General features: G+C 53.7%; 8 protein-coding genes across 8 annotated transcripts; 4 read left to right on the top strand and 4 right to left on the bottom strand.

Moving 5' to 3' along the window:
* Positions 1–533: 533 nt before the first annotated feature.
* Positions 534–1,594, top strand: DL89DRAFT_291069 (RNA-binding domain-containing protein; the record flags this gene model as incomplete). The annotated part of the gene is made up of 4 exons (XM_040890158.1): positions 534–805; positions 893–902; positions 981–1,106; positions 1,187–1,594. The coding sequence occupies 4 exons, from the start codon at positions 534–536 to the stop codon at positions 1,592–1,594; spliced, it is 816 nt and encodes a 271-aa protein (XP_040746722.1).
* DL89DRAFT_265461 (ribonuclease H2 subunit A-like protein) lies at positions 1,576–2,615 on the bottom strand. The gene has a single exon (XM_040886679.1). It carries the CDS (start codon positions 2,579–2,581, stop codon positions 1,640–1,642), a length of 942 nt encoding a protein of 313 aa, XP_040746721.1. The 5' UTR covers positions 2,582–2,615; the 3' UTR covers positions 1,576–1,639.
* Positions 2,616–3,217: 602 nt separating this feature from the next.
* On the top strand, positions 3,218–4,141 carry DL89DRAFT_255479 (uncharacterized protein; the record flags this gene model as incomplete). The annotated part of the gene is made up of 1 exon (XM_040885349.1): positions 3,218–4,141. The coding sequence occupies one exon, from the start codon at positions 3,218–3,220 to the stop codon at positions 4,139–4,141; it is 924 nt and encodes a 307-aa protein (XP_040746720.1).
* Positions 4,142–5,676: 1,535 nt separating this feature from the next.
* Positions 5,677–6,810, top strand: DL89DRAFT_265460 (NAD(P)-binding protein). Its single transcript, XM_040886678.1, has one exon. It carries the CDS (start codon positions 5,747–5,749, stop codon positions 6,797–6,799), a length of 1,053 nt encoding a protein of 350 aa, XP_040746719.1. The 5' UTR covers positions 5,677–5,746; the 3' UTR covers positions 6,800–6,810.
* A 3,021-nt stretch (positions 6,811–9,831) lies between these two features.
* On the bottom strand, positions 9,832–11,909 carry DL89DRAFT_265458 (sulfate adenylyltransferase). Its single transcript, XM_040886677.1, is given in 6 exon segments — positions 9,832–9,992; positions 10,012–10,057; positions 10,092–10,334; positions 10,376–10,992; positions 11,042–11,248; positions 11,335–11,909. 6 exon segments carry the CDS (start codon positions 11,620–11,622, stop codon positions 9,891–9,893), a joined length of 1,503 nt encoding a protein of 500 aa, XP_040746718.1. The 5' UTR covers positions 11,623–11,909; the 3' UTR covers positions 9,832–9,890.
* A 524-nt stretch (positions 11,910–12,433) lies between these two features.
* Positions 12,434–13,124, bottom strand: DL89DRAFT_92080 (uncharacterized protein). Its single transcript, XM_040892255.1, has one exon. It carries the CDS (start codon positions 12,985–12,987, stop codon positions 12,505–12,507), a length of 483 nt encoding a protein of 160 aa, XP_040746717.1. The 5' UTR covers positions 12,988–13,124; the 3' UTR covers positions 12,434–12,504.
* On the bottom strand, positions 12,772–14,097 carry DL89DRAFT_265457 (prohibitin-2; the record flags this gene model as incomplete). The annotated part of the gene is made up of 1 exon (XM_040886676.1): positions 12,772–14,097. A coding segment is annotated over one exon (929 nt), but the record flags the coding sequence as incomplete, so codon positions are not given.
* Positions 14,098–14,374: 277 nt separating this feature from the next.
* On the top strand, positions 14,375–16,870 carry DL89DRAFT_265456 (DEAD-domain-containing protein; the record flags this gene model as incomplete). Its single annotated transcript, XM_040886675.1, has 7 exons — positions 14,375–16,044; positions 16,216–16,226; positions 16,263–16,298; positions 16,323–16,388; positions 16,437–16,478; positions 16,542–16,688; positions 16,713–16,870. Coding segments are annotated over 7 exons (2,106 nt in total), but the record flags the coding sequence as incomplete, so codon positions are not given.
* Positions 16,871–17,138: the final 268 nt, after the last annotated feature.

Genomic DNA, 17,138 nt, shown 5'->3' with positions numbered 1-17,138 from the left:
AACCGTGGTTTTCTGCTGCTCTTCGCGTCGGTCCTTTAGTTGAACGCCAATGTATAGGCCCAGCGGCGCTACTAAGAGGCCCAGCAGTATTGGCTTGTTGTTGTATAGGGCCTGGCGTAGCGATGGCATCTGTGTTTTCTATATAAAATGATGATATGGCCTGGATTGCGTGGAGTGGGTGGGCGTTTGTCACTCCGCAGCGTAGGAGAGGTGGATCTGCCGGTTGGTTAGAGACTATGGTTCCGTACGTCCCTTGTGTGGATCAGACCACTCGACTGTTTGTTTTCACAGCAGGCACTGACGAAAAATTACTGGGAAAGGACCAGCCGGGCGTTGTAAATGGGCAGTCCAGGATACCGACAAGGGCCCCAAGAGAGAATGAGCTAGATCACTCAGGAAAGGGGAGAGGCGCTTTTGAGTGAAGGAAAGCATTTTGCGTCTCCCCCGGTTAAGAAGTTCACTCGTGAAATCAGAAATCGACATAGCACCTTTTTCTCGCTCCCCCCCTGTTTATTTTTTTTATTTCATAAAGAATGACCAGCGGTAATCCAATTTTGCCGTCAGAGCCACTGGCACTCCAGCCCACTTTGCTTGCCGCCGCAGTGGTCGCCGAGGAGACTAGCGGCAGGGGCACGCGCAGCAATAGCCGCGCACGTAAGCGCTCGGACAGACGGCAGTTTGGACGCAGCGAGTCGCCCAACTACACGGCCAGTCCGCGCAGAACGCACGAACACTCGGAGCATACACGGAATGGCGCTGGCTGGGAGCGTAGCGAGCACGCGTACTATGCACCTAGGCACAGCAGGTATGGAGAAACCTTGCTTTTTATTGCATGAAAATAGGGCTGGCTGAAATACTAATGCCTTTCTCTGGGTAGCCGGGATGCGGGTAGGAGTCAAAAGGTACGTTGGGCGAAAACATGCTTCAGTAGCTATATTGCGTGTAGCTGTTGATGGGCTGAATGGGAATAATAAGTGTAGGAGCCACGGCCGTCGCGTGTGCTGGGCATTTTCGGCATGAGCAAGTTTACGACCGAGCATAATCTGCACGAGATCTTTGGCCAGTTTGGGCGGGTCGACAAGGTCCAGGTCATCAAGGACCCACACGTAAGTTGAAGAAGAAGAAGAAGAAAGCGCTCTCAGTCGACATTTCTTTGGTAAAGCTAAAGGACACCTTGTCTATTTAGGACAACCGGTCGCGCGGCTTTGCGTTTGTAAATATGGCAGGGTTCGAGGATGCCATGCGCGCGCGCAATGCCCTGGACGGCACGCTTCTGCACGAGCGGCGGGTGCGCGTCGACTATTCGTTCACCAGCCGCGCCCACTCGCCGACGCCCGGGCGCTACAAGGGCCAGGAGACGTGGCGGATCCGCCGCCGGAACAGCCGCGACCGCCGGCGCCCCACCCGCCGGTATATGCGCAGCCGGTCACGGGACATGCAGAGACGCCCCCACCGCAGCCGCTCGCCCTACCGCAACGGCAGGAGCCGCGACCACGACCGCAGCGGGCATAACCGTGGGCTGAGCAGAGACCACGGACTGAGCAGGGACCGCGGGCTGAGCAGAGACCGTCGGGCGTTGCGTAATCCGCAGTAAATGTTTATTTTTCTTGTCGCAAACTGCCGGTTTATAAAAAGAACCTCATAGCGTTGAGGAGAGTTGCAGTGGCCGGTGGAGGAAGCGCGAGCGGCGCGGCTGCCGGAACGTCAGCTGGTTGGCGGGCATGTCGGCGAGCCAGGCTACTGGTGCGGCGTGGTCAGCAAGCAGCTTCGTGCAGGTGGCCCAGCTGAACCGGATGATGTCTGGGTAGCCGAATACTGCGTCGAGATTGTCCTTGAGCCACGCAACTGTATTCGGGTCGCCCGGATACCCCGACCCGTAGTTCCTCGGCACCTCCAGTCCTTCCTCAAACACCCACCTGGCCAAGTGCTCGTCCCTCGGCACCTTTGCGCAAATACTGGCCGCGCTCACAATCGGATACAGCGCATCGGCCTTCTTCGCCACCGTGATCTCTATATCCGGGAATACCTGCTGCAGTTTGCGCTGGTACGAGGCCGGCGGGCCCACCGTATCAACAAACACCTTCGTGACCTTTATGCCCCGCGCAATGACCTCCTGGATCAGCCCAATGGTCGCGTCGTGCGCCAGTGCATTGAGATTGTATTTGGCCGTCTGCAGCATGCTGTTTGAGATCTCTGCTGGCGCCAGGCACCGGATCGCCCAGCCCGAGTACTGCAAAGTTTGCAGCTTTGCAAACAAGCTTGTGCGCTTCTCTTCGGTCAGCTGCTTGGAGTCTGCGAAGCCGACCGACGAGAGCTCATTGTAGTGTGATTCTTTGCAGAAACACACTGCGTACACCATCGGCCCCAGCACTGGCCCGCGCCCGGCCTCGTCCACGCCCAGCACGTATGTGTCGGTGGGCTGCGATTCCGGCAGCTTAGATACATATGTGTAGGATTTGGCCAGGTGCGTCGCCATGGGCATGCCAAGATCGGTGAATATTGTTCCACCCGAATCGACGCGCGCACGTTTGCTTGGCGGCTCGGGAGTGGTGCTGTCGGCCCGTGGGTTCTTGCCAACCATTATTGTTTTTGAAGCGAAAAGGTGAATGAGCAAGGATTTTACCAGACATTTAAAAAAATACACAATTTGGGATACCAGTGGATATGCAAGAGGAAGAGCCATTATGGCCGGGCACTTCTGGGATGTCTACCTGGAGAATAACAGTTGCATCCCATGGAGACATTTCTTCAAAAAGCCTTACTCCTTCCACAAACCTCGATCACGCTGGATTCTTTTTGCAGAGATGCGCTGACGACGGAGCGTCTGTGCCTTTTGTATGACATCATTGCTTCAAAACCCGTTCTGAATTGGGAATTGGGAAAATCATCTGGTCGCAGCCTTGAAGCCGCGAAAACAGAACCAGCAAGGCAGCGACAGCCTCTGCCTCTCTCCTTCCACTCGCACACTGCTAGTTTCCATACCTTCTATCACCAAATGTCACCACCTGTGCAGACCCTCCTGCGCCTAGTCATTGAGCAAATCGTACACTATGCGGCCACCTACACCAAAACCAAGTACAATCCATCCCAGCGCCTCACATGCCATGAGCTCTCACGCACTCTCTCCCTCTCCCACGTCTGCCGCAGCTGGCGCCACACAATCCTCAACAAGCTCTACTAACATGTGACCTGGTGCCAGACCAACTGCGCTCGCTGTATGACATGCTCGTGCTGCCATCACGCCCTCCTGCGCTCCCTGGAAGATGCCGCGGCACTGGGCTTCGATGGCACTGTACAGTCAATACATGTGCATATGCGCATATGCGATATGTTCAGTGGCTGCGCTCTAAAAGAGCTTTTGAGGATCCCTGGTGGCCATGTATTGAAGCGTGGTAGGCATTTGGAGGTTGAAGAGGAGCTTGCGTGGCCGAAGCGGCGGCAGGTGGAGAATAGCAGCGGTGAGGCGTTTTGTGAGCAGCTTAATCGGCTCCTTCCCAGTGTCAAATCGGCGTCTGTGGATATGACGCGGTGCGGCAAGTCCTTGCCAGGGGAAATGCAGTTGGCAAGTCTATTCAACTGGATGTTGAAGGGTGTCTATAATTTGCACATGGGGCTGTGTCCGCGCAGCGAATTGCTAGCAGCCACTGGAGATCTGCAACTCACCAGTGTGAGTTTTAGTTGCGCAGATAGTACGCCGGCACCCGGTGAGCTGATCCGCTGCCAGTCCCTGACACTCGAGTGCATTCGCCTAGAGGCAACGAGAACCTGTGCATTTTCTGCCATGGTCTACGATGAATCGGGCGATCCAGTCACATACCCTCGTGTCCATACATTGACCATTGGCGCAAAACTGCACGCTATCAACGATGTTGTCGGCACTAGTGCATATGCAAACATTGCAGTGCTTCCCGTTCTCGAGCAGCTCAATCGCAGACGCCTATCCTTTTCCACAGCTGCGGTTTTCCATGACACACAGAGGACATTGCGCAAACTGTCGATATCGGTGCAGCTGTTTATGCATCATAGTTTTTTGCACGACGAGATCCTTAAATGCGGCCCATTTGTGTGTCTGGAGAAGGTCGAGATCCAGAGCGGTCGGTTTCTCTCCGATGACTTTATTGACAGGATCTTGCAGACATAGTGCAAGCTCAGCTGCAGTGCCGTCACCGCCACTCTGCCGTTTTTTGTGTCGGTACCGCTCGACCGTCTGCCGACAGCTATGTTGAGTCCGTATTTGCACAGATTGCAACTGGATGCCGTCAAGCTCACCGTCGCGCAGATTACCCAGGTTGTTTCAACGCTCCCTGATATCGCCTATTTGTCTCTGAGCTTGCACCGCAGCAATACGCTACACTACGATTATCCTGTGCATAGCCACTGCAGGGGCATGTGCAGTGAATTTGACGATAGCGATTTGTTTGGAGTCATGGGCGTGGTGTCAGACCACCCGCATCTGGACTTTTAAAGTCGCATGTGCATGCAGTGAAGGAGGGGATTGGTGGTATGATACAGTATGGCCAGCTGTGCCCGAGGCTTACAGAGCTGGAATTCCGGTGTGTCAATAATATAAATATGGTAGAGCTATGTCGCGCCACACCCATGTTCCTGTATCTGTGCCTGACTGTCAGGAGCGTAGAGTTCTATAGCGCGCAAATTGAGCAAATCTGCGTACTCAAGCCAAATGACATCCAGGCAGAGTTACTCTAAAGTGCGGAGAGACTACTATATTACTTTACATGCAATCGTGAGATATGTTGTTTATTGTCACTTTGTCAGTTAGTTTTGTGCGTCTTGGAGATGTTCGTGGTACAGATCAATTTTCTGGAATTCCCTGCCGCAGAAGCAGCAGCACAAATACTTCCGATTGACTATCAGGTATCAATATTTCTCTCAATTGCCATACTACCAGGCAACTCCAGTATCCTGTAAAGGTCCTGTCAAACATATCTCAGCCAGATCCAGTAGAACGCCGCAGGTATTGGTTTCTATCAACTGCATGGATATAGTCTATCACATCACTGCTTGTACGGAACACTGCCCCGCATACAAAGCATGTTCTGTATTCGACTCCAGCATCTATGATTGGTGTCATAATGAGAATCAAATGATGTATCCATGAACAGAAGGGCTGTGAGCGACAAGAGTACCCATTTGTCTGACTCTTTATAGCCGGCATCTGTGAAGTGGTATCAGGAACACCGTCTTGTTCGCCTGAATGTAGGGTATTTTATAAAGCACTATAATCAGTAAACACTTGAAATCACTGGCCCATAGAAGAAACTGCGCAGCTGACGATACAGTGGAAACCATTTGCCGATCTCAAAACGGTGACGTATTTCAAAGCCACCATACCAAACTGGCCACAAAAGCTTGACATTCTGGACCACCCAGTCCCGCGTTTTTCTCCTCAGTCATTTTTGGACCCCATCCCATTTTTCCATAAAGCTCGAGAACATGTATTCCCTTGAAAGACTAACACAATTGTAGAGTGATTAGGTATACCTACTCCCTTTACTTCCACACATAGGACCTGTGCACCCTACCACTCGGTCCAGACCATACGAAGAGATATGATTCAATCTGCCAAAAACCACAACAAACCGATTTTCATGCTGCAATATTTTGCGACTGCAAGTGTGTTTCACATGGGTAAATCTGCCAAAAATCCTTTAAAGATTCTCTTCAAACTTCTTTCACGAAGCCAAGGCGCGCTTTGTTTCTTGCCTTATCTTTCCAACTCAGACCAATGTTTATCACTACTTTTGCCAACAGCGCTGTATATTGGACCATACGCACATTCATCCGTGCTGGGCCACTCATCTGGATAAGTGGGTCGCTGGGCAGCCTCATAGACATTATCTATGCGTTCCTTTCTAAGGCCCTTGTTAACTCGCAGAAGCAGGTCGACGATATTGTCAAAGACGCCCTCGATAATGGGGCTGGAAATGGAAAAACTGCCGTCATTACTGGTGCAAATTCCGGAATCGGCTACGAAACCGCCAAGGCAATTGGCCGCGCTGGCTATCATACCATTTTGGCGTGCCGCAACCCGAAGCTCGGCGAAGAGGCTGTCAACAGGCTCAAGGCGGAAACTGGAACCGACAACTTTGAGCTGATGGTCCTAGATTTGGCTTCATTCGCGTCGATTCGCAAGTTCGCTGGGGAGTTCAAGAAACGTCACCAGTCGCTGAGCTTGCTGGTCAACAACGCTGGCGTTTTCATGTGCCCATATATGACCACAGTGGAGGGTATCGAGATGCAATTCGGCACCAACCATGTCGGGCACTTTCTCCTGACAAACAAGCTTCTGGATGTCATCAAGAGGTCGGGGCCGGCGCGGATCATCAATATCTCGTCAATTGCCAGCTACATCAATGCCCGCTTTGACAAGGAGATGGTCAAAGATAAGCGTGCGTACAGCCGTCTGTTCGCTTACTGCAATGCGAAACTCTCAAACGTCATGTTCACGGCAGCTTTGGCACGGAGGCTTGAGGGAACCGAGGTTACAACCAACTCGTTGCACCCTGGCTTTATCTCCACCAACATTTTTGCACACATTGGCCTGTGGCAGCGTCTGCAGAACCTTCTGTTCATTAACCCAACTCAGGGTGCGCTGACTTCGATCTACCTTGCCCTGTCCCCCAAGGTCAATGGTGTGTCCGGCAAGTATTTCGTTCGCTGCCAAACTACCCATGCTCACCCGTCGGCCAGTAGTGTTGACGAGCAGGAGGAACTGTGGAAGTTTACCGAGGAGCTGATCGCCAAGCATTCGGAGCAGACAAGCTATGGTACTTTTTAATACAATATTTCTATACGAACGATTTGGTCTCTGCCATTTATTTCCGAAGTGCAGATCAATTATGATAGGCTACCTTCAACAGATGAAAAAGGGATGTAAATTAGAGAGCGACAGTCATAAGCTTCTCAGTACTCTATAGCACATGTGCCTCATGTGAGGCACTTTGTGGCATGTTCAATTTTTACCTTTTTAGCACAAACAAGTTTATCAGACTTTATGCTTCCAGTATTTGATCGCAGATATTTCTCCTCATATCTCGCAAACCTGATTCTTCCCATCAACAGCAGGGGTGCTGAGCGACTCCCTAAGATTTATGCCCCTTCGCTAGTGAGATTGGCGTTGTTTTATTCCGACATTGCGCATTCATGGCATATCTTCAGACACAGCCACCATGGGTCGGTTGTTTTTTGAAAACCTAAGGTCGCTTGAAGTTCTGCATTACCCTGATGTAAATGAGTCTACAAAAGGATCGGATATATGTTTCCTCGCCAATACCATTTCCGAAGTGGAAGGAGATATGCTTATATCATTATCCATTTAATAGTATAAATGCCCTCGCTTTATACAAAGACACACCAATAGAGAATGCAACTATATTTGATGTGGTGGCATATTCCAACCATATCTGTGATATCTACCTGTGGTTCCAAATCCACTTGATTTCAGGAACCCATGAATCAAGACCCTTAGACCACAATAGCCATTCCATACTATTCCAGGCGACTAGTGCCACCACTCAGACGAGCACCCACCCTTTTCGCCTGACAATCCCTCCTTCCTTCTTTCATATAGCATATTGCATATATTCAATATAGGTCGTGGAAGGGTGCTTAGAGAGTAAACGTATCCCAGACAGCTGCAAGAAGCTGTCTATCCAGGTGTATCGTACCTGAGACACAACAGCCAAAATCATAGGAGTTCCTAGGAAAATAAGATGCCACCGGTTAATTCACAACTCATGATACTGAGAGTCAATAGGTTTGACTTTCCCTCATTTCACATGCCGCACATCACATCTTGCTTCCAGCATGTATCTTCAAGTTCACCAGTCGACTTGAAGTTGGCAAGATTAGCAGTAAGCATGATAAAGAGATTCTTGCGAAAGTTATGTTGTGTCTTGATACGATACACTTAGATATACTGCCTCCTACAACTGTCTAGAATATGTTACTCCAGCACCTTTCCATGACGTATATTGAACGTATGAAATATGCTATATGGAAGGAGGGATCACAGGTGAAAGGGTGGGTGCCATCTAGTAGATGCGCCAGCTGCCTGGAATAGTATGGCTGGCCATTGTGGCCTAAAGGTCTTGATCCATGGTTCCTAAAATCATATGGATTTGAATCACAAGTTAGTATGGTTAGAAAACATATCTGCTTTGACAGCGACAGACATGGCCGACTTTGATGCATAGAAATTTCGATGATTGGTAGGAAGAGCAGTTGATTTTGTATTATCTCAAATGTGAAATGCTGGAACAAACAGTCTCCTGCAACAGCTCGTGAGCTTTTGCTTTCGAAGTACATCTTGTTTTACCCTAAAGAAAGATGTGTTTATAAGGAAAATACGTTAAAAATGAATTGCTAAAACCACTTGCTTCATTCTGCTATAGCATATAGCACATATCTACTGAGTACAATAAATGATATATACACCTCACTGTTTTAAACCAGCAGTCAGCAATATGCGCCACTAATAGTATATTAACTACAAATGACTATATGCATTTCTTTATATTCATGATCAGTTGGAGGCGGGCACAAACATACATTTTCTTGCTAATGCTCTTCACTAATATCTATAATGATGCATTTTGGTGATTTTCAGGTACCTGATTTGAAAGAGGTATACATTTCTCTATAACTCTGCTAAACTCGCCAATGTGCTGGCTGCAGCTGCTGTCCTGGTACTGTACAAGGTGTCTTATGTACTATACATTTCACCTCCGCAGCATCCCTGGACCCTTGCTTGCCCGTCTGACGAAAATACGATTAGGGTGTGTTGGTCTGTCTGGAAAGATGAATAAATATGCACTGGAATACTATGAAAGATATGGCGACCTCTATGTATGTGGACCAAATGCCGATCTCTGTCGAGCCTTTCTGATTTGAAGTCGGCTCTAAGCACCTATGCTTTTCGCAAACCCGATTTCTGTGATGCTTTCCACTTGTTTGGGAAAGAGAATACTGTCAGTTCGAGCAATGCAAACTTTGTCAGCATGCGAAAGCGTCAGGTTGGGCCCTATTTCAATCTGGGGTACTTGCAGAAGATGGAGCCAAATATTCTAAAGTATGGATATTTGGCACTCAAGGAGAAATGGGATGCACAGATTGTGGCCAGCAGCATAGGGCGCACAGAAATCAGCTACAAAATCGACTATATTCTGGCAACACTCGACATAATCGGCTTGCTTGTTTGCGGGCAAGAGTTCAGCGGTCTCAAAAATAACGACAATACACTGCTCCACCAGATCACAGATACAGTGACACTGCATGCTTGCAGGGCATCGCTGCCAGTTATCAAGTTTTTCCATTCTCGCTTCTGATGCAACAGTTGGAGAAGAGTTTTACAGCCGTCTCCCGATTTGCCAAGGATACCATCGACAAGCGCCGTGCTCTGCTGGCAGACGGAACAGAGAAGCCAACTGATCTGCTCCAGGCCTTCCTCGACGCTGAAGACCCGGAGCCAAGCGTTAGAGTGAACAAAACCGAAGTCCAAGTTGAAAGCATGCTGATGCTGGAAGCCGGGACAGACACAACGTCCAGTTCACTTGTCTGGACAACCAGCCTGCTTATGCTGACCATACTCCCTAATATGCTTAAAGATTACGATTGGTATCTGCCCGACGATTATACCCACCTAGGACTGAGCGTATTGGATGGACGTGGATATCCCAAAGAAAATGGAGAGCAGGCACTTTATCATCAGTGGACCAGCCAATCCTGGAACGTGACTGCCGATTAGTTCTGAGGAAGCGCCAAGGAGTAGCTTGAAGAGGCGGACCACATGTATCAGTCCATGTAGATTAGGTGAAGGAAAAGATTTATACAGCTCATTGAGGAAAGAAGCGAGACAAGGAAATCGAAAATTAGCGGTCACCGATATACCCATCGCGCTCTAGCAGCAAAATGATCTCGTGAACAATCTGCGAGATCGAGGTCTTGGTAACATCGGCGACGAGATCAGCCTTCTCAGGAGCCTCAGTAAACATCGTCAATGCCGGTGAATCCCTTGATCTCGCCAGCAATAGGCACGCTGATAGATGCCAGTCTTGTCGTTCTTGATGCACTCCTCGAGCGGGGTGGCAACGTGGACGAGGTAGAAGCCGCCGGCCTTGCTGACCTGCTGCTTGACCAGCTGGCGCGCAGCATCGTAGGGGGCAATGGGGGCAGCAATGCAGGCGGCACCCGCACGGGTGAGCTCGCCGGCGACGAAGCCGATGCGGCCAACGTTAATGTCGCGCTCGCGGCGCGTGAAGCCCAGCTCGGAGGACAGCTCGGAGCGGATGGTCTCGCCCAGCAGCAGCGAGACACTGCGGCCACCCTCCTGGTTAAGAGGCAACCTGCAGGGCACGCTGCAATGGCTTCCTTTCCGGAGGCATGCAGTCCGGTGAGGAAGACAGTGAAGCCCTGCTTGTCGCGCGGCGGGTTGGCCTCGCGCAGAATACGCACGACCTCGGGGTACGAGAACCACTCGGGGATCGGAGCGCCGGTCTTCAGGCGGCGACGCAGCTCGGTGCCCGAGATGTTAAGGGTCTTGGTGCCCTCGGGGACCTCATTGATGGGCTGATACTCGTCGGTGTCGGGCAGGTACGTCAGCATCTGGAAGGGCACGACCTCGATGTCCAGCTCGTCGCGGTACTGCAGCACCAGATCTTGAGCCTCGTACGGGCCGTAAAAGTCCTCGCCCTGCGAGTTCTTGCCGGGGCCGGCGTGGTCGCGGCCGACGATGAAGTGGGTTGCACCAAAGTTCTTGCGGATGATGGCGTGCCACACGGCCTCGCGCGGGCCGCCCATGCGCATGGCCAGCGGCAGCAGCGAGAGCTGCGCCATGCCGTTGGGGTACTTGGGCATGATGGCCTGGTAGACGCGCACGCGCGTAAAGTGGTCGATGTCTCCGGGCTTGGTCAGACCCACCACTGGCTGGATCAGCACGTTGGCGTGGCGCATGCGCGCTGCACGGACCGTCAGCTCGCGGTGCGCGCGGTGCATGGGGTTGCGTGTCTGGAACGCGACCTACGCGGGTCCAGTTGAGCTTCTTGAACAGTGCGCGCACCTCGGCCGGCGACCGGCGGATGGCCACGTAGTCGTAGTGCTGCGGTGGGTTGACGGCCTGCACCTTGCCGCCAACAAACGTGTCCTTGGTGTTGTTGAACAGGTAATGCACTGCTGGGTGCGCCTGGTCGTTGGCGCCGTACACCTTCTCGGCCTCCACCGCGCGATCCGGCTGGTACAAGTCGGCAATCGGTCAGAATCGCCAGCGGCTGGTCGTCGCGCGGATCGCGCAAGTGTCAGCCGGCTGCCGGCAGCGACGCCCAGCGAGTCCAGGTGCGCCCGGTCAATGTCAAGGTAGATGGGGATTGTCCACAGAGCGCCGTCAGGGAGGCGGTTGGTGTTCACCACTGAGATGTACTCGGCCTCGGTCAGGAATCCCTCCAGCGGGCTGAAGCCACCGTTGAGAATCAGCTCCAGATCGCACAGCTGGCGCTCAGTCAGCGTCACGTACGGCAGCGTCTCGGCCTCGGCCTGCAGCTGGGCCTGAATCGGCTCGTCGCGGACATAGAGGTCCTTGAGAATTCCTCCGTGGGGCGGGTTGGCCATGATTACAGTTCTTGTGTATGTGTGTGCTATGTACTAGTGTGTGTTTGGAAGAAGCTTCGAGCCCGACGGATGTGCTGGGGTGGAAGAGCAAAAAGGACAGGAGAGGGATTGGGAGAGAGTTTGCTGATACCGGGTGCAATTGCAAGGAGGAGATGCCAGCTGCCAGCTGGCTCCTGCTTTATAGCCGTCGCTTCTGTGAATGCGCCTTGGGGAGAGACCAAGGAGCGCACTCTTTTTTGTCAGCAGGAATTATTGGCCGCTTGGTGCTTATCATGGATCATTAGCTCATGTGCAAAGTGCACGCAGGCTTGATAAATCCATACAGGGGGAGCCTATACGCCTTGCTAGGCGCGTCGCCCGGTAGTCCTCCATGATGCTAGTGCGTGCTCGCCAGCGCGTGTGGTTGGGCAAAACGATTGCCAGGCAAAATTGGCGGGTTGGAGCGGGAACCATCGGTGTACCCAGTGCCAATCGTGATGGTGCAATCGTGACGGCCAGTTGCGCAACATAAAAAACCTGTCCGTGCAGAAAATTGTGATTTTGCGGACTTGAGGGCGATGCAGTGGGATCACTACCCAAAAGAGCTGCCAGGCTGTCAACATCACAGGCGGCCAGTTGCTGTACCTATTGCGCAATATGGACGCTCGACCGTCCTCATCTGGGACCTGATGACCCTAATTCCAGCATGTAAGGTACCATCAGTGCATTTAGGAAGAACCTTCCCTCCAGGCCTTCGGTAGTAACTCTTCTGTGCATCGGCCTATTTCTTTTTTTGGCTTCCTGGCTTTATCTGGAAAGAATTCTAGCCAACATGTTAGCGACCCGACCCCTACGTCTCAATCGACAGAGTCTTGAGCCCGACCACCTGTCCGTCGATCAGCATCACCACGTACACCTCGATGTTTGGCGGAATGCCCACACGGTAATACGCCCCCTGCGCACCCCGGCCCACTCGTCTCCTTCTTGAACGTCTCCTCCAACGACGCCGCCAGCCGCTTCTGCCGCTCGTTGACCTGGTGCTTCCGCAGCTGGCCAAAGAACATGTCGAATTGGATGCCGCTCACACACAAACCCCTCCTCCTCCAGGCTGCGCTCGCCAGCTACAAACACTGCAAAGTCGTGCGCGCTCGGCAGCATCAGCTTGTCCAAGTCGGCCTCCATGCTTTGCAGACCCGTGGCCGACAGCTGGAATAGCTCCACCGGCTCGTCGCTCTCGCTGCTAAAGTACAGGTCGTCGCACGTCGCCTTGATGTACTTTATTATCTCGCCGACGTTGTTGCCCCGCGGCGGCGGCACAGGCGAGTGCGCGTGGAACTGCGGGTCGCTGACCCGCTCCGACGCCTTCAGTGCTTCAAAGTAGTCCATTTCTGCGAATTCCGTGTTGCGATTGAAACTTGGAGTTTGATAGAGCAGTAGCAACAAAAAAGAGTCGAATGTGCTTGCCTGTCTAGGCCCATGTTGGTTCAGGGGAGGGTGTTGGGCTTGGCGGATGACGTTTGCGCTAAATCACGTGAGTGCTATTGATAAGGCGTTTATTCACTGCTATTCATCGTCTCGGGTTCTCCACGGCCGACGGCTCGGCCACATTGAGCAGCAGAGAGCTGGCATCGAGCACCAGGCGGTTGCCCGACTTTTGCAGGATGTTGGCAATCTCGCGAGCAGTCTCGATGCGGCGGAGCTCCAGGAAGCCCGGCTGGTTCTTGATAGCCTCGCCAATGAGCTCGGCAGACCGCGCCTCACCATCAGCCCTGACAATCGTGCTCTGCTTCTCCTGGCGGGCTCGGTCGACAATAAACGCTGCGCGCTGGGCATCCTGCTGCGCAATCTGCTTCGCCTCGACGGCCGACGCAAACTCAGGGCTGAAGGTAATGTGCGTCAGTGACACGTCGTCCAGGACAATGTTGAACCGCAGCGCACGGCGCATCAGCTGCTCGCGGATCAGACGGCTCACACGGTCGCGCTGGGTGATGAGCTGCGACGCATTGAACTGAGCCACCACGCTCTTCAGCACCTCGTTGATAATCGACGGCAGCACACGCTCGTCGTAGTCAGTGCCCAGCGTGCGGTAGATCTCCGGCAGCGCCGCCTGGTCCGGCCGCGACAGCACACGGCACACAATGTTCACCATCTGCAGGTCCTTGGTGCCTGTCAGCGACTGGATGCTCGTCGGCTTCGCGCGCACGTCGTACACAATCGGCGTCTCCAGCCACGGGATCCGGATGTGCGTGCCCTCGGAGTAGATCTCCTGCTGCACTCCCGACACACGCGAGTACTTGATAGCCCGGTGGCCTCCGTCGACGTTGTACAGACCGGCGTTCACGCCCCACGCCAAAATACCCGCTCCGATAAGCAGTCCGGTCGCGCCAATTGCTCCCTTGGGGGCACCGCCGCCGCGACCGCCGTTGGCAAACATGCGCTGAAATTGCTGGAAGGCCTGCTGGGCCTGACGCTGGGGATCGTTCCAACCGCTCATTGTGATCAGCTCTGGATTTTTATAAAGGTCAAATGGGAAAAATAAGGTAGCCTTGGAAAAAGCAATTCGTCGGCAGCGGTGCACGACCAGACTTGTCGTAAGCATCGCGCATTTCGGTGCCCATCATAGATCCGGTGATCCGGCATCTGATCACCGACAGAAAAAAAAACCTGGTCAACAACCAGCGCTAATGCTGTCTGCGCATAATGTTCGCCTGTTCTTCTCCCACCACAGCTCATTTAATTCCACATTACTACACCACAACTATGCCGAAACAGGGGTCGCAAAAAGGAGCCGAAGCCCGAGACCATCGGCACGACACAACTGCGCAAGCAGCGCCGCAGCGCCGAAGTCAAGGCGATCGAGCAGCTGGGTCAGCGCGCCCTGGAGATCGCGAGCACGCCCGCCACGAGCTGGGACTTCAATGTCTTCAGCGACCTGCCCATCTCGCCTTGCACAATGCAGGGCCTGAGCAAATCAAACTTCCTCGAGATGACTGAGATCCAGCGCAAGGCGCTTCCGTACGCCCTGGCCAAGCGCGATGTGCTGGGCGCGGCCAAAACAGGATCCGGCAAAACGCTGGCGTTCCTGATTCCGATCCTCGAGAACCTGTACCGGGCGCGGTGGACGAGCCTCGACGGGCTCGGTGCGCTGGTGATTTCGCCGACGCGCGAGCTGGCAATGCAGATTTTCGAGGTGCTGTGCAAGATTGGCCGCAAGCACAGGTTCTCGGCGGGCCTGGTTATCGGCGGCAAGCGCGTCGACGAGGAGAAGGAGATCCTGTCCAAGATGAACATTCTGATCTGCACCCCGGGCCGCCTGCTGCAGCACATGGACGAGACCGCCGGCTTTGACTGCTCGAATTTGCAGGTGCTGGTGCTTGACGAGGCGGACCGCATTCTGGACATGGGCTTCAAGAAGACGATGAACGCCATTATCGACAACCTGCCGCGCCAGCGCCAGACGCTGCTGTTCTCGGCCACCCAGACAAAGTCTGTCAAGGACCTGGCCCGTCTGAGCCTGGAGCGGCCCGAGTACGTGTCGGTGCATGAGAAGGACAAGTTCAGCACGCCGTCCAAGCTGACACAGTACTATATGGTGGTGGATCTGCCCGACAAGCTCGACATGCTATACTCGTTCCTGAAAACGCACCTGAAGAGCAAGATCATTGTGTTCCTGTCCAGCGGCAAGCAGGTGCGGTTTGTCTACGAGACGTTCTGCAAGCTGCAGCCGGGCACTCCGCTTCTGCATCTGCACGGCAAGCAGAAGCAGATGAAGCGCGTCGAGATCTTTGAGCGCTTCATGAAGATGAACAAGGCAGTCATGTTCTGCACTGACATTGCCTCGCGTGGCCTCGACTTCCCAGCAGTCGACTGGGTTGTCCAGGTAGACTGCCCGGAGGACTGCGACACATACCTGCACCGTGTGGGCCGTACTGCCCGCTACGAGGCTGCGGGCAAGGGCCTGCTGTTCCTTCTTCCGAGCGAGCAAGACGGCATGGCCAAGATCTTTGCTGACCGGAACATCCCGATCAAGGAGATCAGCGCCAAGAGCAACAAGATGATGCATGTGTCGAAGCAGCTGCAGCACTACTGCTTCCAGGACCCCGAGATCAAGTATCTGGGCCAGCGCGCCTTTGTGACGTACGTACGCTCCGTGTTTCTGCAAAAGAACAAGTCTGTGTTTGACGTCGAGCAGCTGCCGCTCGAGGAATTTGCCGAGGCCCTGGGTCTGCCTGGAGCGCCCAAGATCAAGTTTGTCAAAAAGTCCTCGGCAAAGAACAAGTCGTATGAGCTCGAGAACATGGTGTCGCCGGAGGAGCGCGAGAAGAAGCGGCGAGAGCAGACCGAGGCGATTGAGCGCGAGAACACTGCTGCCATTGACGAGGCGGCTGGCGAGGACGGCGACGACAATGAGGACGACAAGGTCAAGACCCGCGTCGACAAGATGTTTGCTCGCAAGAACGCCGGTGTGCTGGCAGACCATTACCGCAAGCTGGTTGATCCAGGCCGAGGACAACGGCGACGACGATGATAACGACTTCCTGACACTCAAGCGTGCCGACCATGACTTGTCTGATGACGACAGTGACGAGGAGGCAAGCGACGAGGAGGCTGCAGAGGAGCAGACTGTGTCGGCGGATGATGCGGAGGAGCCAGTGGTCAAGACAATTGCAATCAACCCCGATACCGGCCTGCCAGTGGTGATTCCCAACATCCCGGCGCAGGAGATGTCCAAGCGCCAGCTGCGCAAGGTCAAGGAGAAGATCATCAAAAACACGCGCAACACCAAGGTGGTTTTCGACGACGACGGCAACGCCAAGTCGGTCTACGATCTGCAGACCGAGGAGAGCTTCCGCGCCCAAGGCGATGTGCGTCAGCTCGTCAGCGAGTACCAGCAGCGCAACCAGGCGCTGATGGAGGAGGCTGATGTCGATGATCGCGAGGTGGCGCGCCAGAAGCGCAGGGAGAAGAAGCTGGCGGCCAAGATCAGGGAGAGGGAGCCATGGGCATGGAGCAAGGCGCTGTTGCCATGCTCAGGACCAGCGATGACGAGGAGGACGCGTATAGCCAGAGCGAGGACGAGTACAGCAGTGGCGAGAAGCGCGACCGGTCAGATGGCAGCGAGGAGGAGGAGGAGGAGGAGTATGAGGCGCCCAAGCCTAAGCGTGGCCGTGTGCTGGAGGTCGACAACTCTGCCATGTCTCTGGAGGAGCAGGAGCGCCTTGCCCTGCAGCTTCTTGGCAACTAGAATAGGACTCATTTTCAATATATTATCTCCCACAAGAACACATTTGCCAATGGCCCAAAGTGGTCTATTCCCCCAGCCAGCGCCTGCGGCTCGAGCGGTGTTTTAGAAAGATAACGGTCCTGAACTAGTTTTTATCCTCCAGCAAAAATGAGCTCCAACAGCAGCACTGACGATTTCCTCAACTCGTATATCCACCAGGTCAAGGCGAAGCTTGAGCGGGCACCGATCCGGCCAGACGCGACTGCGGATGCCTCGTTTGTGTACAGCGACGAAGAGGCGCCCAAGGACCGCA

Source organism: Linderina pennispora, assembly GCF_002104995.1.
Source record: "Linderina pennispora strain ATCC 12442 chromosome Unknown DL89scaffold_2, whole genome shotgun sequence".
In the NCBI taxonomy this organism is placed as follows: domain Eukaryota; kingdom Fungi; phylum Kickxellomycota; class Kickxellomycetes; order Kickxellales; family Kickxellaceae; genus Linderina; species Linderina pennispora.
The sequence above is the reverse complement of the archived record's forward strand: the minus strand, read 5'-3'. Positions and strand labels throughout refer to the sequence as shown.